Here is a 15,749-nt window from a genome sequence, read left to right on the forward strand (position 1 = left end):
GAAAGTGGATGTGCATAGAAAGTGAGGGATTTTGGTACTGTACCCCATACAGGGCCTACATGAAGTGCTGTTGTGCATAGGTAATAGCAGAAGAAAGCTACAGTCCTTTTAGTGCCAAAGTGTTCTAACACAGAGGTCCAGTGTTTTCCACCTCGGGCATTCCTTCAAGCTCTTTATTTCGGTCTGAGATTGTATTCCCAGAAGCACAGCTATCTGGTTAACCTTAGCTGCATATCCGAACATCCGACATGGAATGGAAAGCTGAGGCACCTGCTCTGGATACCCATTCCATCATCGTGGTACCTGATATACAATAGCAGAGTTGGAAGGGACCTTGGAGGTCTTCTACTCCAACCCCCTGCCTAGGCAGGAAACCCTATACCATTTCAGACAAATGGCTATCCAACATCTTCTTAAAGTCTTCCAGTGTTGGGTCATTCACAACTTTTGGAGGCAAGCTGTTCCACTGATTAATTGTTCTAACTGTCAGGAAATTTGTCCTCAGTTCTAAGTTGCTTCTCTCCTTGGTTAGTTTCCACCCATTGCTTCTTATTCTACCCTCAGGTGCCTGGGAGAATAGTTTGACTACCTCTTCTTTCTGGCAACCCCTGAGATATTGGAACACTGCTATCATGTCTCCTCTAGTCCTTCTTTCTATTAAACTAGACATACCCAATTCCTGCATGTTTTAGCCTCCAATCCCCTAATCATCTTTGTTGCTCTTCTCTGCACTCTTTCTAGAGTCTCCATATCTTTTTTACATCGTGGCGACCAAAACTGAATGCAGTATTCCAAGTGTGGCATTACCAAGGCATTATATACCTGTATATACACAATTTTCCATAAATTTGTACACTACAGGAGAGCACTTACATTTTGAAAATATGAGGCAGGAATGCTGAGTTTCTTGATCCAATATAGATCAAGAATTGGGAGGAAAAGTGCTGCTACTTAATAAGTTCTTAAATGTTCTGCATGGTACGATTGGATTTGTACAACACAAAAAGCGTGTTTTTGTAACCCAGGGCAGAAAGTGCATCTTTAAAATCTCAACCACAGTTTGATTTGAACTGCTAGCTATAGGGCAACAGGGAAAAATGTATTCAGTTTCATTTGCTTAGTATTGTTAATGAGTAGTCCATTGTTTCCTATAAAACCAAAGGAGCTACTTTTGTCTGATGAATGTTGAATGACATTCTTCAGGATTATGACAGAAAAATAGGACAATTTTGCAACTATTTTTATCATCTTCTTGTTGCATAATAAGGACTATATATTAGGGCTATGTACTAAATATAATATACATTCAGACTAGAGATAACTGTTTATACCTGGGAACCATCAGAATACCCCTAAAGCTTCAAAATATTTTCACAAGTTACTAATGCAGCACTACAACTAGCCTTATGATCTTTGATCAAATCTTCTCAGAAAGAACCTATTGCATTTTTGTTCCCATGTTGCAAGGACTAGGCTCTACTTACAATGTAAAACAGGTATTAATAACAGAGAGGAAAAATTGAATTTTCCAGTCTTGGAATGTTATCTCAGTTTTGATTACTATGTTTTCCATTAAAGTTTTCCACAGTTTAAACATTCTAAAATCATTTTCGCTTCATAAAATCCTGCTTGCTATATGTCATCCACTCTTCAGATGACATATACTTTTCTGTTCAAGGCCTTTATAATTTCATGTTTTAAATCAAGGATGAATCCTGAAAGCTAGCCTTCCCATATATGATGTCGTCTAAAAGTTTTAGTATTGCAACTCCCAGAATTCCCCAGCCAGCGTGGTCCATTTATGTAGCATCAAGGGATGAACAATTTTTTAGCATAAGAGTCCAATTAACATAGAATCTTAAAACTGTGATGATTGCTTCCCAGTGAGACAAACAAACAGAAGTTAGGTTTTGAAGTCATGAACAATAGGACCATCCAAACTAAAGCTCAGTTCCATATAAGAAGAGAGTTACATTGCCCAATTTCCAGTGCCATCATCTCTTCTCTGCTTCAAATACCCCAGGATAATTCAGAACATGTAAATGGATCCTTGGAAACCAGTGCAAATCTTCATCCCATCACAACTGGTAGTTCAGAAGGCCTGTAGTTTCCCAATATGCCCCCATTAATCTGCCTCCCACTCTAAGTCTTACAGCTATCTAAAAAGTGGCAAGGAGTTCATTGCAGAAGGCAAACAAGGAAACAGAACCAGTGTAAGGGAGAAGGAGAAAAAGTCAGGACTGCCAAGTGACATTTGAAGAGGATTAAGGATCTGTAGTGGAGCTGGGATTGTGACTGATAAGATTTTTTTTTAAAGGAAATAATTATTATTTCTTTCTTAAACCCCTTCAAGCTTCAAAAAGCCTTGGTTTTTCATTCTGTAGCCTCAGTGTAATATTCATATAATATAAAGCTTGGCCCAGGTCAACCATTCAGTAGTGAGCATCAAGTGAGAGCCCTACATCCAAGTTATTTAGCACAGTTGCTCCATTTTCTTCTGGTCCTGCTGACTTTTGAGTCCCCTCAGTGTGGGCCAGCTGGGCTGGGCATATAGAACTGAAGATAGACTGTGTATCATAGCAGCCTCCCCTCCCATTCCCTTGAAATGGGCTTATTTTTCCAGTTTATGTGCTCATTTAGACTACTGTTAGCCTGGCCGATCCCAGACTTTTGAGAGAAAATCAAATGCCCAGAGAAAGTAAGAGATTGGCTTCTGGTCTAGTCCAGCCTGCAGCACCTCTGGCTCAGTGTGAGTGTGAGGATTTCATACTGGAATAGCACCCGTGGCTCAGAATGTAACCAGGGATGAAAGAATGATACAGTACTAACACAGGGCAGGGGGCAGGAAATGGATCCAAGCCAGTTGAGTTTCCCAAGGCTTCGTTGTGCATCACGGGGCTCCGAATGTCGCCTAGTGGCTGCCTCCACTCTTTAGGCCACCTGACGTCCAGTCGATGATGATGAAGCTGAGGCTCATGATCATGAAGAGCACCCCGAGGACCGCAAAGAGAGATGCCTGCAGGGAGAAGAGACAGGAGGGAAGGAGAGTGTCACTCGCAGAAAGGAACCCCCCCCCACCCCAAATGGTGGGAGCAGAAACATATTAATGTGTGTCTCTTTCCTCTTCCACTAACTGGAGCAAAGAGAGCAATCTAGACATCTAAAGTTCAGGTCTCGCTGCTTTAATTTGTGCCACTTGTAGTGCAATAAAAATGAGTTGGCAACTGATTCAAAGCATGCTCCTACAGCTATATATGTCTAGACTTCACATAACTTCCCTCTCCTCACTCCAAAAATGAATCATGCAACCATTATGGCTGAGTAGCACTGCAGCTAGGGAGAAAAGACTCATGCCTTCCTTGAAAATTGTGGTTCTGCTCCAGACCAGTTCTTTCTTAATAGTTCCTTTGGAATAAAGATATACTGCACATCCCCATATGGCACAAATGACGATGACATTGATATTTATGATGGTAATTATAAACCATGTATTCAGTTTGAAATCCAAAAATGACAATAGTTTCCATAGATAATATGCAGTACACACAGGGCACATTCTCCTTACCCCCCCCCCCCCCCCGCCAAAAAACTATTGCTTAGAAATACTAAATTTCACTATCAGGTGGATTCTCTAAAGCAGAACACCTTTTTTTTTCTCATCCAGCAATCCATCCAGTGGTGGGATTCAGCCAGTTTGCACCACTTCGGGACAACCGGTTGTTAAGTTTCTGAACAGTTTGGTGAACTGGCTGTTGGAAGAAAACATTAGAGTAGAGAACCAGCTATTAAATTATTCGAATCCCACCACTGAGTCCAACCCTTTGGAGTCTTCATGAATAACTAGTAGTAGTTATTAACTAGTCATTACTAGTGATAACTAATAAGTAGCCAAACTGGATTGTTAGAGATCACATACCAGAATCTTGGGAAGGGATTTCATAGGTTCCTTGTCCTTGGGCACGATCCGGATATAGAATATTGCTGGAAAGATGAATATCAGGCAAGGAGCTGAGGTGGCACCTGGGAGAGTCCAACAGAGAACAGGATTTAGGATCTGAAAATGAAACACCCTGGGCTTGACTTTTCTTCACTAATATATTTTTGGGAAAACAAGACAAGCTCTGACAACAGCACCTCCAACCTTGGCCCTCATTCATGGCAGAGTCCAGACCAGTTATTGATTTTCCTCCTAGGATAGTGTTTGAGTTTAAAATCAGCAGGGGGTGGTGGTGGAAGCAACTAATGAGTGGCTAGAAGCATAAACAACAAAGAAGAACCCTTTGGAATTACATGGCAAACAAAGAGGTTTAATAAGATTGCTTTGATCCTGGAAAAACAGAACACTGAGGCACCAGCTCAAGGAGTCCCATGGATGTTCTCAAAGGAGTATGAAATAATTATTGTCCTAATGCAATTTCTATTATTAAAAGCTTGTTTATTTAATACTCCCTTGTGTATTAGAAACACTTTTCAGAAACGCTTTTCAAAATGTAAATGATTTTATCCATATCGATAAACAATATTCATAGTATACCATATTTTTCAGAGTATAAGATGCACCGGAGTATAAGACGCACGAAGATTTTGAAGAGGCAAATTTTTAAAAAAAAGTTTTTGCACTCTAAAGACCTCCTAAAAACGGCCCATTTTCCGTGAAAACGGGCCCTGTTTTTTTTTAAAGGTGCATGCATAGCCTTTAGGAGGCTTATAGAGTGCTCCTGCGGGGGAGCAAAATTGAGTAAAAAAATGGCCCATTTTTCACTCATTTCTGCCCTCCCCAGCACTCTGTAAGGCTCTGTAAAGGCTATCCACAGCCATTTTGGTGAAGGGGGCAGGGTTTTGGGAGGCAAAAAATGCTGCATTCAGTGTATAGGATGCACCCAGATTTTCAGCCTCTTTTTCGAGGGAAAAAGGTGCGTCATACTCCGAAAAATATGGTATATTTTGCCAAAATGCAGAATCCATAATACATAGCAGCAATAAATTAACATCAGTAACTTTTTTATATATCCCCCCTCCCTCTTTTTTCTTTTTTTCTCTGTCACTCTCTTTCTCACTTTCTTTTTTTGCTTTTTGCATTTTGTATTTCTTTTCTTGTTCATATTAGGTTGTAATATCTTTTAGTATTGTTAAAATCCTTAATAAAAAGTATCTGTTTAAAACAAAATGATTCCTAGAAGGCGAGACTTACCAATTAAGCCAAAGATTCCCAAGATGGAGGGAGCAAAAATAACAAGCAAATTAATAGATGTCAGTAGCAGAAAAGCAATGATAATGTGCCGAATCCAGCTGAAATCCTTGTCTTGAAAAAGCATCTGCTGGATTGCACGGCGAACCTGAAGAAAGACAAAAGTAGTCAGATTCACATTTTAGAAACATGGCAAAGTTCTTTACTGCATATTTTTAGGTCTGTCTTCATCATAGCTACTTGAATTTATCCTTTTTCCCAATTGAATAGGCTTCTGATCTAATGGCTTAATTTTTAACTTCAGTTCCCATTTATAATTTGGTGGACTATGACAGCTATGACTATAACTCCTCCTTAACCATCTACCAGCACTTACATCTTGTATACTACTCTCCCCTGCTTGTATCTATCTCAGTGGTGCTATAGTTTTGAACAGCAGGGGTACCTTGGGACCAGTGGTGGGTTTCAAAATTTTTTGGAACCTCTTCTGTAGGTGTGGCCTGCTTTCCAGCTCCACTGGTGGAACCTCTTCTAACCGGTTTGGTAGATTTGACGAACCGGTTCTACCGAATAGGTGCGAACTGGTAGGAACCCACCTCTGCTTGGTACTCAATGACTTTGAAACTCATTGAATTTGGTACTCAACACATTTTAATGTGAAAAATCTGTCCTGATGCTCATCGTTTATTGCTCAAGGCACAAACTAGAACTTGTTGGTGTTGGCTGCCTTGTGACTCACTATATTATTCCTTATAGGAAAAATTTTGTTTGGTACTCATCGCTTTTGATACTCATTGCACCTCCTGAAACCAATTAATAATTAACCAAGGCACCACTGTAAATTACAGTGACTTTATTGGTTTACAGCCTAGGTTCTCTCTTGATTTTTATTCCTTTTTCAGTATCAAGAATTCATGCAAGATAGGAATTAAATTTTACATGAATATTCCAATTGAAAAAACACATAGACACACACAACACAAAATCACATCTCCTTCTGTCAGTTTTCTGACAGAGGAACTCACCGGGAAGAGAACAATTGGCACTGTTAGTGTCACAGCAATCAACACAGCTACTCGCACACACAAGATCAGCACATCAAGTGAGTCTACTCTGCTGTAGGTGTGAAGCAATTCTGATTCTACCTGCCCTGTAGGAGACAGCCAAGAATAGAATAGCAGCATTGATCAGGCTAAATATATAACAATGATTTTCTTTGTACAACACTCCCAAAATATTTTTTTTTATAATTGAAGACTATAGAGGTGTTTGTTGTTTCTGGAGGCTGCAAATCATATGGCTGGTGGCATGGACAACTTTGTAAAATGCTAATTACAGTTTTCTCAAATTAACATGTAAGTAATTATATTGCACAACAAGGGAAACTTGATGTACTATTATGTCTTTGTACAGGATACAATGCAAGGATTCAGCATTCTTCTTTGGAGGTTCTCTAATGAAATGCATGAGACAGGCCAATCCAAAACACCCTGGAGAACACAAGCTTTGCAAAATGTGAAAGGATCACTACTGTTGGTGCTATATAGTTCATTAGTGAGTTGAGCATCCAAAGAACATGAAGCTGCCTGCAACTGAACTCCAATGGTTAGTCCTTGAGGGAATAAGGTTATAGCTTTAAAAAGACAGTACTTTCTGCCCTCAATGTCTGCCTTTCCTCCATTTAATTAGGAAGCACAGAACATGGGATACATTACAAGCTTTCTGGTGGCTTGAAGGCTATCCAAGTCCTTGGAAGGTATATTGATAGACATACTCCAAAATTGGCAAGAGAGGGATTTAAGAGATCAAATGGATGCCTGAAATCTCTACAAGGCTTAATATATATCCCCACAGCCCTCCTCCCCTCAAAGTTTAAAAAGATTGAAATTCTGGGAGTCACAAAAGGGATACTGATGGGTTGAATGTGGTCCTCAGGACATAGCTGAACTCCTAGGGCAATAGAAAGGAGCTTACCATAAAATGTGAGATAACCAAATAGGGCAGCCAGGAAGTACATAACATACATGACTGTGATGGAAATGTTGGAGATACACTGCATCTTCTTCTTGGTTGGGCTAAAAGACAGACAAAAGCTCAATGAGAAGGATTTAACTTATGCTAATCATGAAGCGGTTTTGATTTATTAAAAGCAGGGCACTGTTATCATTTGACTTTCTTCTTCACCTTGCTATTATTTAAAAATAAAAATTCTTGATAAAACTCAATTTTGTATTTTTTAAAAAAATACAAAATGAACATTCTTCCTGTGAGTTCATATTACATGATAAGTCACAGGAGTTTAGATGACATGTATACAATGGTGGGATTCAGCCAGTTCGCACCTATTTGGGAGAACCGGTTGTTAACTTTCTAAGCAGTTTGGAGAACCGGTTGCTGGAAGAAATCCCATTTTGTTTTTTTCCCCACTTTACAGGGCTAATCCTGTAAAGAAGGCAGGGAGGGAACATTCTGGTGTTGTTTGTACCCTGATCTTTATTGCCCTGCTTACAGAAATTGCTTCTCCAGTTAACCCTTATTACATTGTAACAGCTAAGGCGAAGAGCCCATCAACATGAGTGACGTTGAGTTGGCCACACCACACAGTCACATTACCACCGAGCCACGCTTACCCAGCTGGTCATTAGGGCAGAGAACTGGTTGTTAAATTATTTGAATAATTATTTGCATGTGTATCCCTGGTCTATTATGGGCAGAGGGGTGGGCAACATTTGATGAAAATCCTGAGAAATACTAAATGGTTTTTAAATTAAAATGAATCTCAGTTGCACAACCTACGAGATGAAATGCTAGTGAAAAACTATAGCACTGATTCCCAATAAATTGGGAATTGTGCAATTCTAACAGACCACAGAATAAAAGCTCTTATGCATTTATGCATTTGTGAACAGGTATTTGTCCTCCTGCCTACTGAGGATCAACATTCTGGAATGGCAGAAAAGACACAGAACCAACAGAACTAGCCAGTTGGGCTTTTATACTTATAGCTGCATGTCTGTCCTATGACATGGAAGGAAGCTGTCCAGAATTTGCTACAATCAATATGCAGTAAATGTGTGCATGCATGAGAAAGAAAAAGAACAAATGTCCTAAAACATCATCTTTATACTCTAAATTCAATAATCTGTTGCCTCCTTCAGCTTGCAACACTACTTCGGTGATGTCAACAGTGAGGTATTATTAACATATGTACATACTTACTTTTTCAACTCTGTGTAGATAGGAAGGACTTCAGGATGACACACAAAAGCAAATGCCATGATAGGGATGGTGTAGGCTGTCTGCAAAGTTAAAAGAGAGAAGGGGAAATGTCAGAGAAGCTTCTGCCTGCAAGAGTGATGCTGTTTTAAGCTCTCACCTATACCCAGGCAAAGAAATTGCGCACCCCAAAAAGTGTTAACAAAGATTAGCAGGGAATAAAAGAATTGGGAACAAATTCTCACAAACAGAATTTGTGATTCCCAGAAACTCAGATCCCTGAACCCAATCTAGGTGTGTTACTTCCTGAAATTTCTGAAAGCCCTACCCACAGTCAGCATTACCATTGCTGAAAATTCCCACATTTGGATGGCACCTAGGTTGGAGAACGATATATACTGTATTTTTTGGAGTATAAGATGCTCATTTCTGCCCTCCCCAGCCCCCAGGAGCACCCTGAAAGCCTCCTAAAGGCTATGCATGGCCATTTTGGTGAAGGGGCGGGGTTTTGGGAGGCAAAAAATGCTGTATTCAGTGTATAAGACGCACCCAGATTTTCAGCCTCTTTTTGGGGGGGGGGGTGGAAGGTGTGTCTTATACTCTGAAAAATACGGTATTATTAATTATCACTCATCTGACCTGAGACTTGAGCATGAACAAACTTGAAGAGCAAATGTCTTCCTCTGTGGCCTGCAGAGTAGTGTGTTCATTTTCATAGCTGCTTGTGCTAATCAAGGTGTAATTCAGGTTGCCTGTGTGGTTGATCCGCTCAGGAAGTGGACAAGGAATCTGGAACTTTTTGTAAATGACCTGAGGAAGAAATAAAACCTCATAAGTCCTCATCTGAGGAGGAAGTAAAACCTCATAGGTTCTCAATAATACAATAATCTTCACTTGCCTGCTTCACATATTTTAAAAATATTTTCACTGGATGACCTCAACATTAGGCAAGAAATCAGCTATGTTAGATAGCTCGGGTTATCCAAGGAAAGAATGGCTAATGTCTGTGTACAAGTTTTTGATTGGTGGCCTTAAGCATCAATGTACTCCATGGCATGGGGTCAGCTTATCTGCAGAACTGCCTGTCTTCAATGATTTCTGTTTGTCCCATGAGTTCTGGCACAGCGGCATGCTTTGGGTTCCTACTATGAAACAGTGTCTTCTGGTGGGATCTGCCTTCTCTGTCGTAGCACCTGCTCTGTGAAACAACGTTTGGATGTCCCTGACCTGTTTGTCCTTCTGTAGAACCTGGTTCTTCCTCTGAGTTTTAGCCCAGAACATGGGAAGAACCCATACAGAACTAAAGTTCTTGATTGAGATATGTGAGAGTTGGTCTTGGTTAATTTTGTTGTTATTGTCATTTCTGCTATCCCATTATCCTATTTTTCTTTTTATCCTTTTCTGAACATTTATTATGTATGTTATCCAAATTTTAATCCTGTGTTTTCAAGTTTCTGCAGATTGTAACTCATCAAGACTCACTCAGTGACTCAGATGGAAGGCTGAGTCAACCTTGAGCCTGGTGAGATTTGAACTACCAAACTGCAGCTAGCTGTCAGCTGAAGTAGCCTGCAGTATTGCACTCTAACCACTGTGCCACCTCGGCTCTTAGGTCATGTTGGCCAGGTCCAGAGAGGTCCAATACAAAAGTGCACATATCAGAGTGATAATATGTTAATACTAGAAATACGATCTCTTACTATCTTATGTATCCCAATCTCATATTCCCTTGTCACAGGCCTTACTGACTAGAGTTGAGAGGAGTTAAAAAGAAATCTGGAATCGATCAATTTGCCTATTGCTGCTATAACTTTATTTAAGAATCCTGCGAACTACACTTTCCACTGAAATAGCCACATTCACACTCATACATCTTTGTATTAGTAAAACGTAATAATTGAGTTCTAAACATTGTACAAACTTTCCTAATTCACATTTCACAAAACTTGTGATTTTGAAACCCACTTTATGATTTGAATGATTTGACTTTAATACAACGATAGCAGCACAAATATACAGCCTAATCTTGTATGTTCTGGTAAATCTTATTACACACCCACACACCCACACACACACCCACACACCCACAGAGGTTTTTCTTTATAAAATAAACTTAAAACAGGTTCTAGAAAAGCTAATGAAACACAATAAAACTACTAAATTGTACTTTGAGACACAGTTGCTGAATTCATTCACCTTCACAAAAAAAACGAGGGTAAAATAATACAAATTAAAATCAGGGAGACAGAACATTAACCCACACCAAATCCCACTGAGTAGCTTGCCTGAGGCATCAGGCAAAAAGTAAATTAAATGTCTCCAGGTAGGAGGTATCACAGTGGAACTTCATACCCTGCACCAGCATGAAGCTTGTAAAACATGCTAAGCTTAGGCAGCATGACATGTCACCGATGTATATCATAAAAGAGATTTACTTATATAGCTTCCTAAAGACATTTTTCCATAATGCCATCAAATTACAAATTTTTAAAACAAGAAGTAAGTAGCACAAATGCTCCAGTGATAATTGCACTACCACTATTTTTTGCAAAAGATCACAGCTGCGATTATTTATAGGACTGGAGTGTTAAGGAAAAAATCAAGCTAGCAAGCCCTTCGGGATCATCCTTATCCAAGCCAAAAGTTACAATTTGATTAGTTATGAATATCTTCAATGCAGCAGTCCGTGTAGGAGCAACTAGCTGATTTAAGCTACTGATAAAGGAGAATATTTGCAGCTCAGCGTTGAAATTAAGTATCCCCGATACTCTCTGAGCTGGATTGTTTTCTTCCTGACATTTCATTACCCAAACTAGGCAACATCATGATGTTTCCTCATTTGGGTAATGAAACATCTGCAAGAAAACACTCCAGCTCAGACAGCTCCAAGGATCTCTGATTTAAACTAAGAACCACTTCTGACTTACAATAGCTTGAAGAAGAGTAAAAAAAAAATCCCTTCTCCAAGATTGGTAGGCACTTTGAAATTGTATTTTATTAGTATGCATGCTAACATCCCTATGAGGGCTCTGGCACTACTTCCTTGTCCCTCACAATGATACAAAGCTTCTTCTCCCAGAAATAGATCAGTGTTTCTGACAAGGGAGTGAGAATGTAGTGATGCATCTTGCAAAGGCTGGAGGCAAATTGCTTGCAAGCTATTTACTGTGACAGTCTGCGCTTGAGAAAGTAGCACCGTCCAAGTTTAGCAATGTCAAATACAAAATCCTCCTCCTTGGCCTGATGACCCAAAAGGAAAAAGATTTAGGACCAGATTCAAAGGCTAGATACATCTGGTCTGATGGAAGTAGAATCTAGCAGAAATAATTACATGCAAGTAAAGATGCTTTTATAATGAAGTAAAGTATTGCTCCCTTAGAAGTTAGGATAAAATACCTCTCATAAGAACCCTCTTTTAAAATTTGATTCCATTTATCTAATCTGGATCTTCTTCAAGATGCAATTGCACCAAGAATACTTTTCTTTCTCTGACTCCTATTTTATCTTTATGAGATCCATGTAAAACAGATTAGACTGAGATCTACTATCGTGTTTCCCTGAAAATAAGACAGGGTCTTATTTTCTTTTGACCTCTGAAATAAGCGCTTGGCCTTATTTTGGGGGAAGTCTTATTATTTTTGAGATGCAGGAGGCAGAGAGTGTGGTCACCTCATGGCTGCTGCTTTGTTGCAATATTTTCAGGAAGGGCTTATTTTCAGGGGAGGGCTTATTTTAGCACATGCGCTCAAAAGCCCAAGTGAGCTTATTATCTGGGGAGGTCTTATTTTCAGGAAAATGGCAGAATGTTTATAAACAAACAAATGAATAAGCAAAGCTCTTAAATATTTTTTAAACTAGGAAAAGACCCCAAATAAGTCCTTGAAAATGTCCAACCATGAAAGATTTTTCATTAAGTTTTTCAGGTACTGTATTTATGTAGTCATGGTAACCAAGCTATCAAATTTCCTCAGTCTTTGTGATGTCTTAGCTACAGCTCTTATTATCTCTAACCATAGGTTGGGGCTGATTAAAAGTTGTAATCCAAAACATCAACACTGTTGTATTGAAAAGACTTGCATAAAAGTTTCAATGGAGCCCTCAAGCTCAGAATAAATTTCTCTTTCTTAATCTAACCCTTCCCATCAAGTTGCTATGTGAATAAAGGACACAGGAAAATGTATTTGCCACTCGTAACAGATGCACAAGATGGAAATATATGCACAGGTAATCCTTGCTTAACAACTACTTGTTCAGCAACCATTACGACTTATGATAGTGCTGAACTTATGACTGATCTCATAGTTGTGGCAGTGCCCCTATATACACGTGATTGTAATCCAGGTCCCCAGCAACCAATTCACAATTATGATGTTGCAGCATCCCATGTTCATATGATCACCAAATGCAAACTTCGCCGCCAGCTTTTGACAAACAAAGTCAATGGAGAAGCTGGCTGGAGGTCACCAATGCTGACTATGTGACATTATGTTTAATGACAATGTAGGCTTCACTTAATAACAGCAACCAGAAGTGCTGTAACTGCTATTGCTAAGCAGCACAGCGATCTAAACGTGTGCTCTATAACCTTACAATTCCTGTTGTTAAGAAAGAACTAATTACAGTTGATAATTAAAATTTCAGTTTTATGCTCATTTTTTTTGCAAGTTGAACTTAATGGATCAAACTTCTGAATAGACATGAACAGTTCCGTATCATAAATAAATCTTACATAGAGTTTTAAAAAAAGACTTTATAAACCATCATCATTCAAACTCACCGAAATAAGGAAGAAGACCATGCAGCTAAGAGAAAACCCACTGGCATAACCAAGATAACCTGGAACAAGAGAAAACAAAAAAAATATGCAAGGGATCTGTAATGTAATTTGTAGGTTTGCCGGTTGTGCTACATTTCTCTTTCTCTCTGTCATTCTTTCACTATTATTGTCTATAAGGAGGTCTAGCTATTAGAAATTTTTGAAGCACGTGTTCCTGAATGCAAGGAAGAATGCTTTGGGTTTTCCACTTTGCAAAGTCCAAGATCATCCAGTTCTAAATAATACTTTAATTCTCAGTGGTAGATAGCATGAAGAGCAGCACTCCAGTGGATGTGGTATTGGGGGTAATTCACATGCTTTTTAGAAACACTTGGCAAAACAAAATCCCTTGTTCACGTATACTCAGCAATATCCATGCTGCTTTCCCTGCTAATTCCATCTTTCGCCACACAGTCATTAAGCATGGGACAGTCAAAGTGTTTATCATCGTCATAAATGAGAGTTAAGGAACTTAAGTAAACCTTACCTAGTTGTTTCATGAGGGCCAGAGGAAGGATAATGGTGATACTGACCAGGATTACCAGGTAATTTCCATTCATATACCAGTCCCTGAAATGACACAGGCAAAATCACATCATTTGTAGCCACTTGATCTTTGAGTACCATGAGGTATCTCTCCAAACTAAATGCAGCCAAAGCAAAAAAGCGGACAGGTAGAACAGTTAATACAATTAAATCCTACTAATACATTAAACGCAACTAATGTGTATGGATACACAGAATGTATCCTCATTGTCACATTAAATCACGTATGTAGCATCTTGGCTGGGGGAGAGGGAGAAAAGATTGAGGTTCTTGGCAGTCACATGGTCCCCTTGTGCTGTAGGCTCTTTTCTAGAATCATACAATAGGATTAATCTCTCTGTGACTAGTAGACTATGGCTGCAAATACCTGGAGAGAGTAATCTTACTATATGGATCTAATCAGTTAGACCACTCTTTTAATTAGAACAAAATTACCAACATCAGCTCTTTAAATTTAGGCTGAGTTTTGCCAGCACAGCTTGGAGAAACAGGACTGAATCTTTAGCACACATTATGTGGAACTCAGCCACTTATCCACCCCTCTCTCTTTTGTCTCTCTTCCCATTTGTCTCTAACCTGAGCACTTGAAACTTTCATCAGATCTAAGGAAACCTTACCATGTTTCCTTCCAAAGAGAGAGATCTATGGCAAGGCCTAGTCTAAAAGCACACAAGGAAAAGCTGTTTAGCATTTCAGTACCTCACATATTTTTCCATGGGGCTAAGAACAAGAAAAGAAAACATTATAAGCCAGGAAACCAGAATTCTGCATGACTCATGTAATATTTAAAGACAGATACATCTGGGTATGAACAGGCTTAATTTTCATAATCCAACAAAGAACACTATTTTTGGAAGGCAATTTTATATTACCGTATATACTCGAGTATAGGCCGACCCGAATATAAGCCGAGGCACCTAATTTTACCACAAAAAACTGGAAAAGTTATTGACTCGAGTATAAGCCTAGGGTGGGAAATGCAGCAGCTACCGGTAAATTTCAAAAATAAAAATAGATACCAATAATGTTTTTGAATATTTATTTCAAAGAAAAACAGTAAACTAGCGGTGTATTCAATGAAATACTTCACTCACCTCATGATGCTGATGTCCCGCTGTGATGATGATGTCCCGTGCAGCCGCGGGAGCGATGTCCCGCCTCCTATGACACACGGCACAGTGATTCCTATCATTGGATCACTGTACCAGAGGAGGTGGGACATCGCTATGTGGCTGCTTGCCATAACAAGGAGGAGGTGGGACATCGTTGCAGAGCGGCAGGAGGGGGAGGAAGGGGAATCGTAAGACAGCCCTGCATTACATTAGAACGTGAGGAGGGGGGATGGTGCGGTGCGCGCTGCGCGGCAAACTGACACAGAGGGAGGGGAAACTCACAGGGGCGCCGGGCCATTCACGAGCGTCACCCAGCGGCATGGCCCCGCCCCTTTTTCTCCTCCATTTCGGGCAAATTTTTCACTGACTCGAGTATAAGCCGAGGCGGCTTTTTTCAGCCCAAAAAGTGGGCTGAAAAACTAGGCTTATACTCGAGTATATACAGTAACTATTTTATTTTATGGGGAAAGCTTCGGGATTAAAAAGAGTGGGTGTGGAAACTCATAAAGAAATGAGAGGCATGTCAAGCAAGCAGAGACAAATATCTAAGAAGTGGGAGAGGGGACTGGTTGTAAGAATTTCAGGGTATAAAGAAATCCTTGTCCTGAATCAGGACCTGACAGACCTCCAAAGTCCCCTGAAAATAAGCCCAGGGTTTTTAGTCTTGAAAGGCACTGTAAGATGCAAGTTAGAAAGCAGCTCCTTCAGCCTTGGTCCATGCAAAGACCTCTCGTAACAAGAAGCAGTCCAAGAGGAACCAAGGCAGGAGATTGCTTTCGTCCCCAGTTTACTCTTACAGCCTGTCCAGGATGAGCTCCATATAGACCCCAAAAGCTGAATCACCACCTATTTTACCCATCCTGTTTCCTCA

The 15,749-nt window shown here is 39.8% G+C and overlaps 1 protein-coding gene across 2 annotated transcripts in view; it reads right to left on the minus strand.

The window, feature by feature from the left end:
* Positions 1–1,150: 1,150 nt before the first annotated feature.
* SLC38A3 (solute carrier family 38 member 3) overlaps positions 1,151–15,749 on the minus strand; it is a 63,915-nt gene continuing 49,316 nt past the window's right edge. For both annotated transcript variants that reach the window (XM_032209205.1, XM_032209204.1), the window contains exons 8-16: positions 13,708–13,790; positions 13,182–13,240; positions 9,044–9,214; positions 8,408–8,487; positions 7,163–7,263; positions 6,214–6,338; positions 5,192–5,336; positions 3,917–4,020; positions 1,151–3,016 (exon numbers count right to left, since the gene is read on the minus strand). In XM_032209205.1, coding sequence (XP_032065096.1) covers positions 2,912–3,016; positions 3,917–4,020; positions 5,192–5,336; positions 6,214–6,338; positions 7,163–7,263; positions 8,408–8,487; positions 9,044–9,214; positions 13,182–13,240; positions 13,708–13,790 — 973 coding nt within the window. In that variant the 3' untranslated portion in view covers positions 1,151–2,911. The remainder of the gene's footprint in view (positions 3,017–3,916; positions 4,021–5,191; positions 5,337–6,213; positions 6,339–7,162; positions 7,264–8,407; positions 8,488–9,043; positions 9,215–13,181; positions 13,241–13,707; positions 13,791–15,749) is intronic.

Source organism: Thamnophis elegans, chromosome 2 (genome assembly GCF_009769535.1).
Source record: "Thamnophis elegans isolate rThaEle1 chromosome 2, rThaEle1.pri, whole genome shotgun sequence".
In the NCBI taxonomy this organism is placed as follows: domain Eukaryota; kingdom Metazoa; phylum Chordata; class Lepidosauria; order Squamata; family Colubridae; genus Thamnophis; species Thamnophis elegans.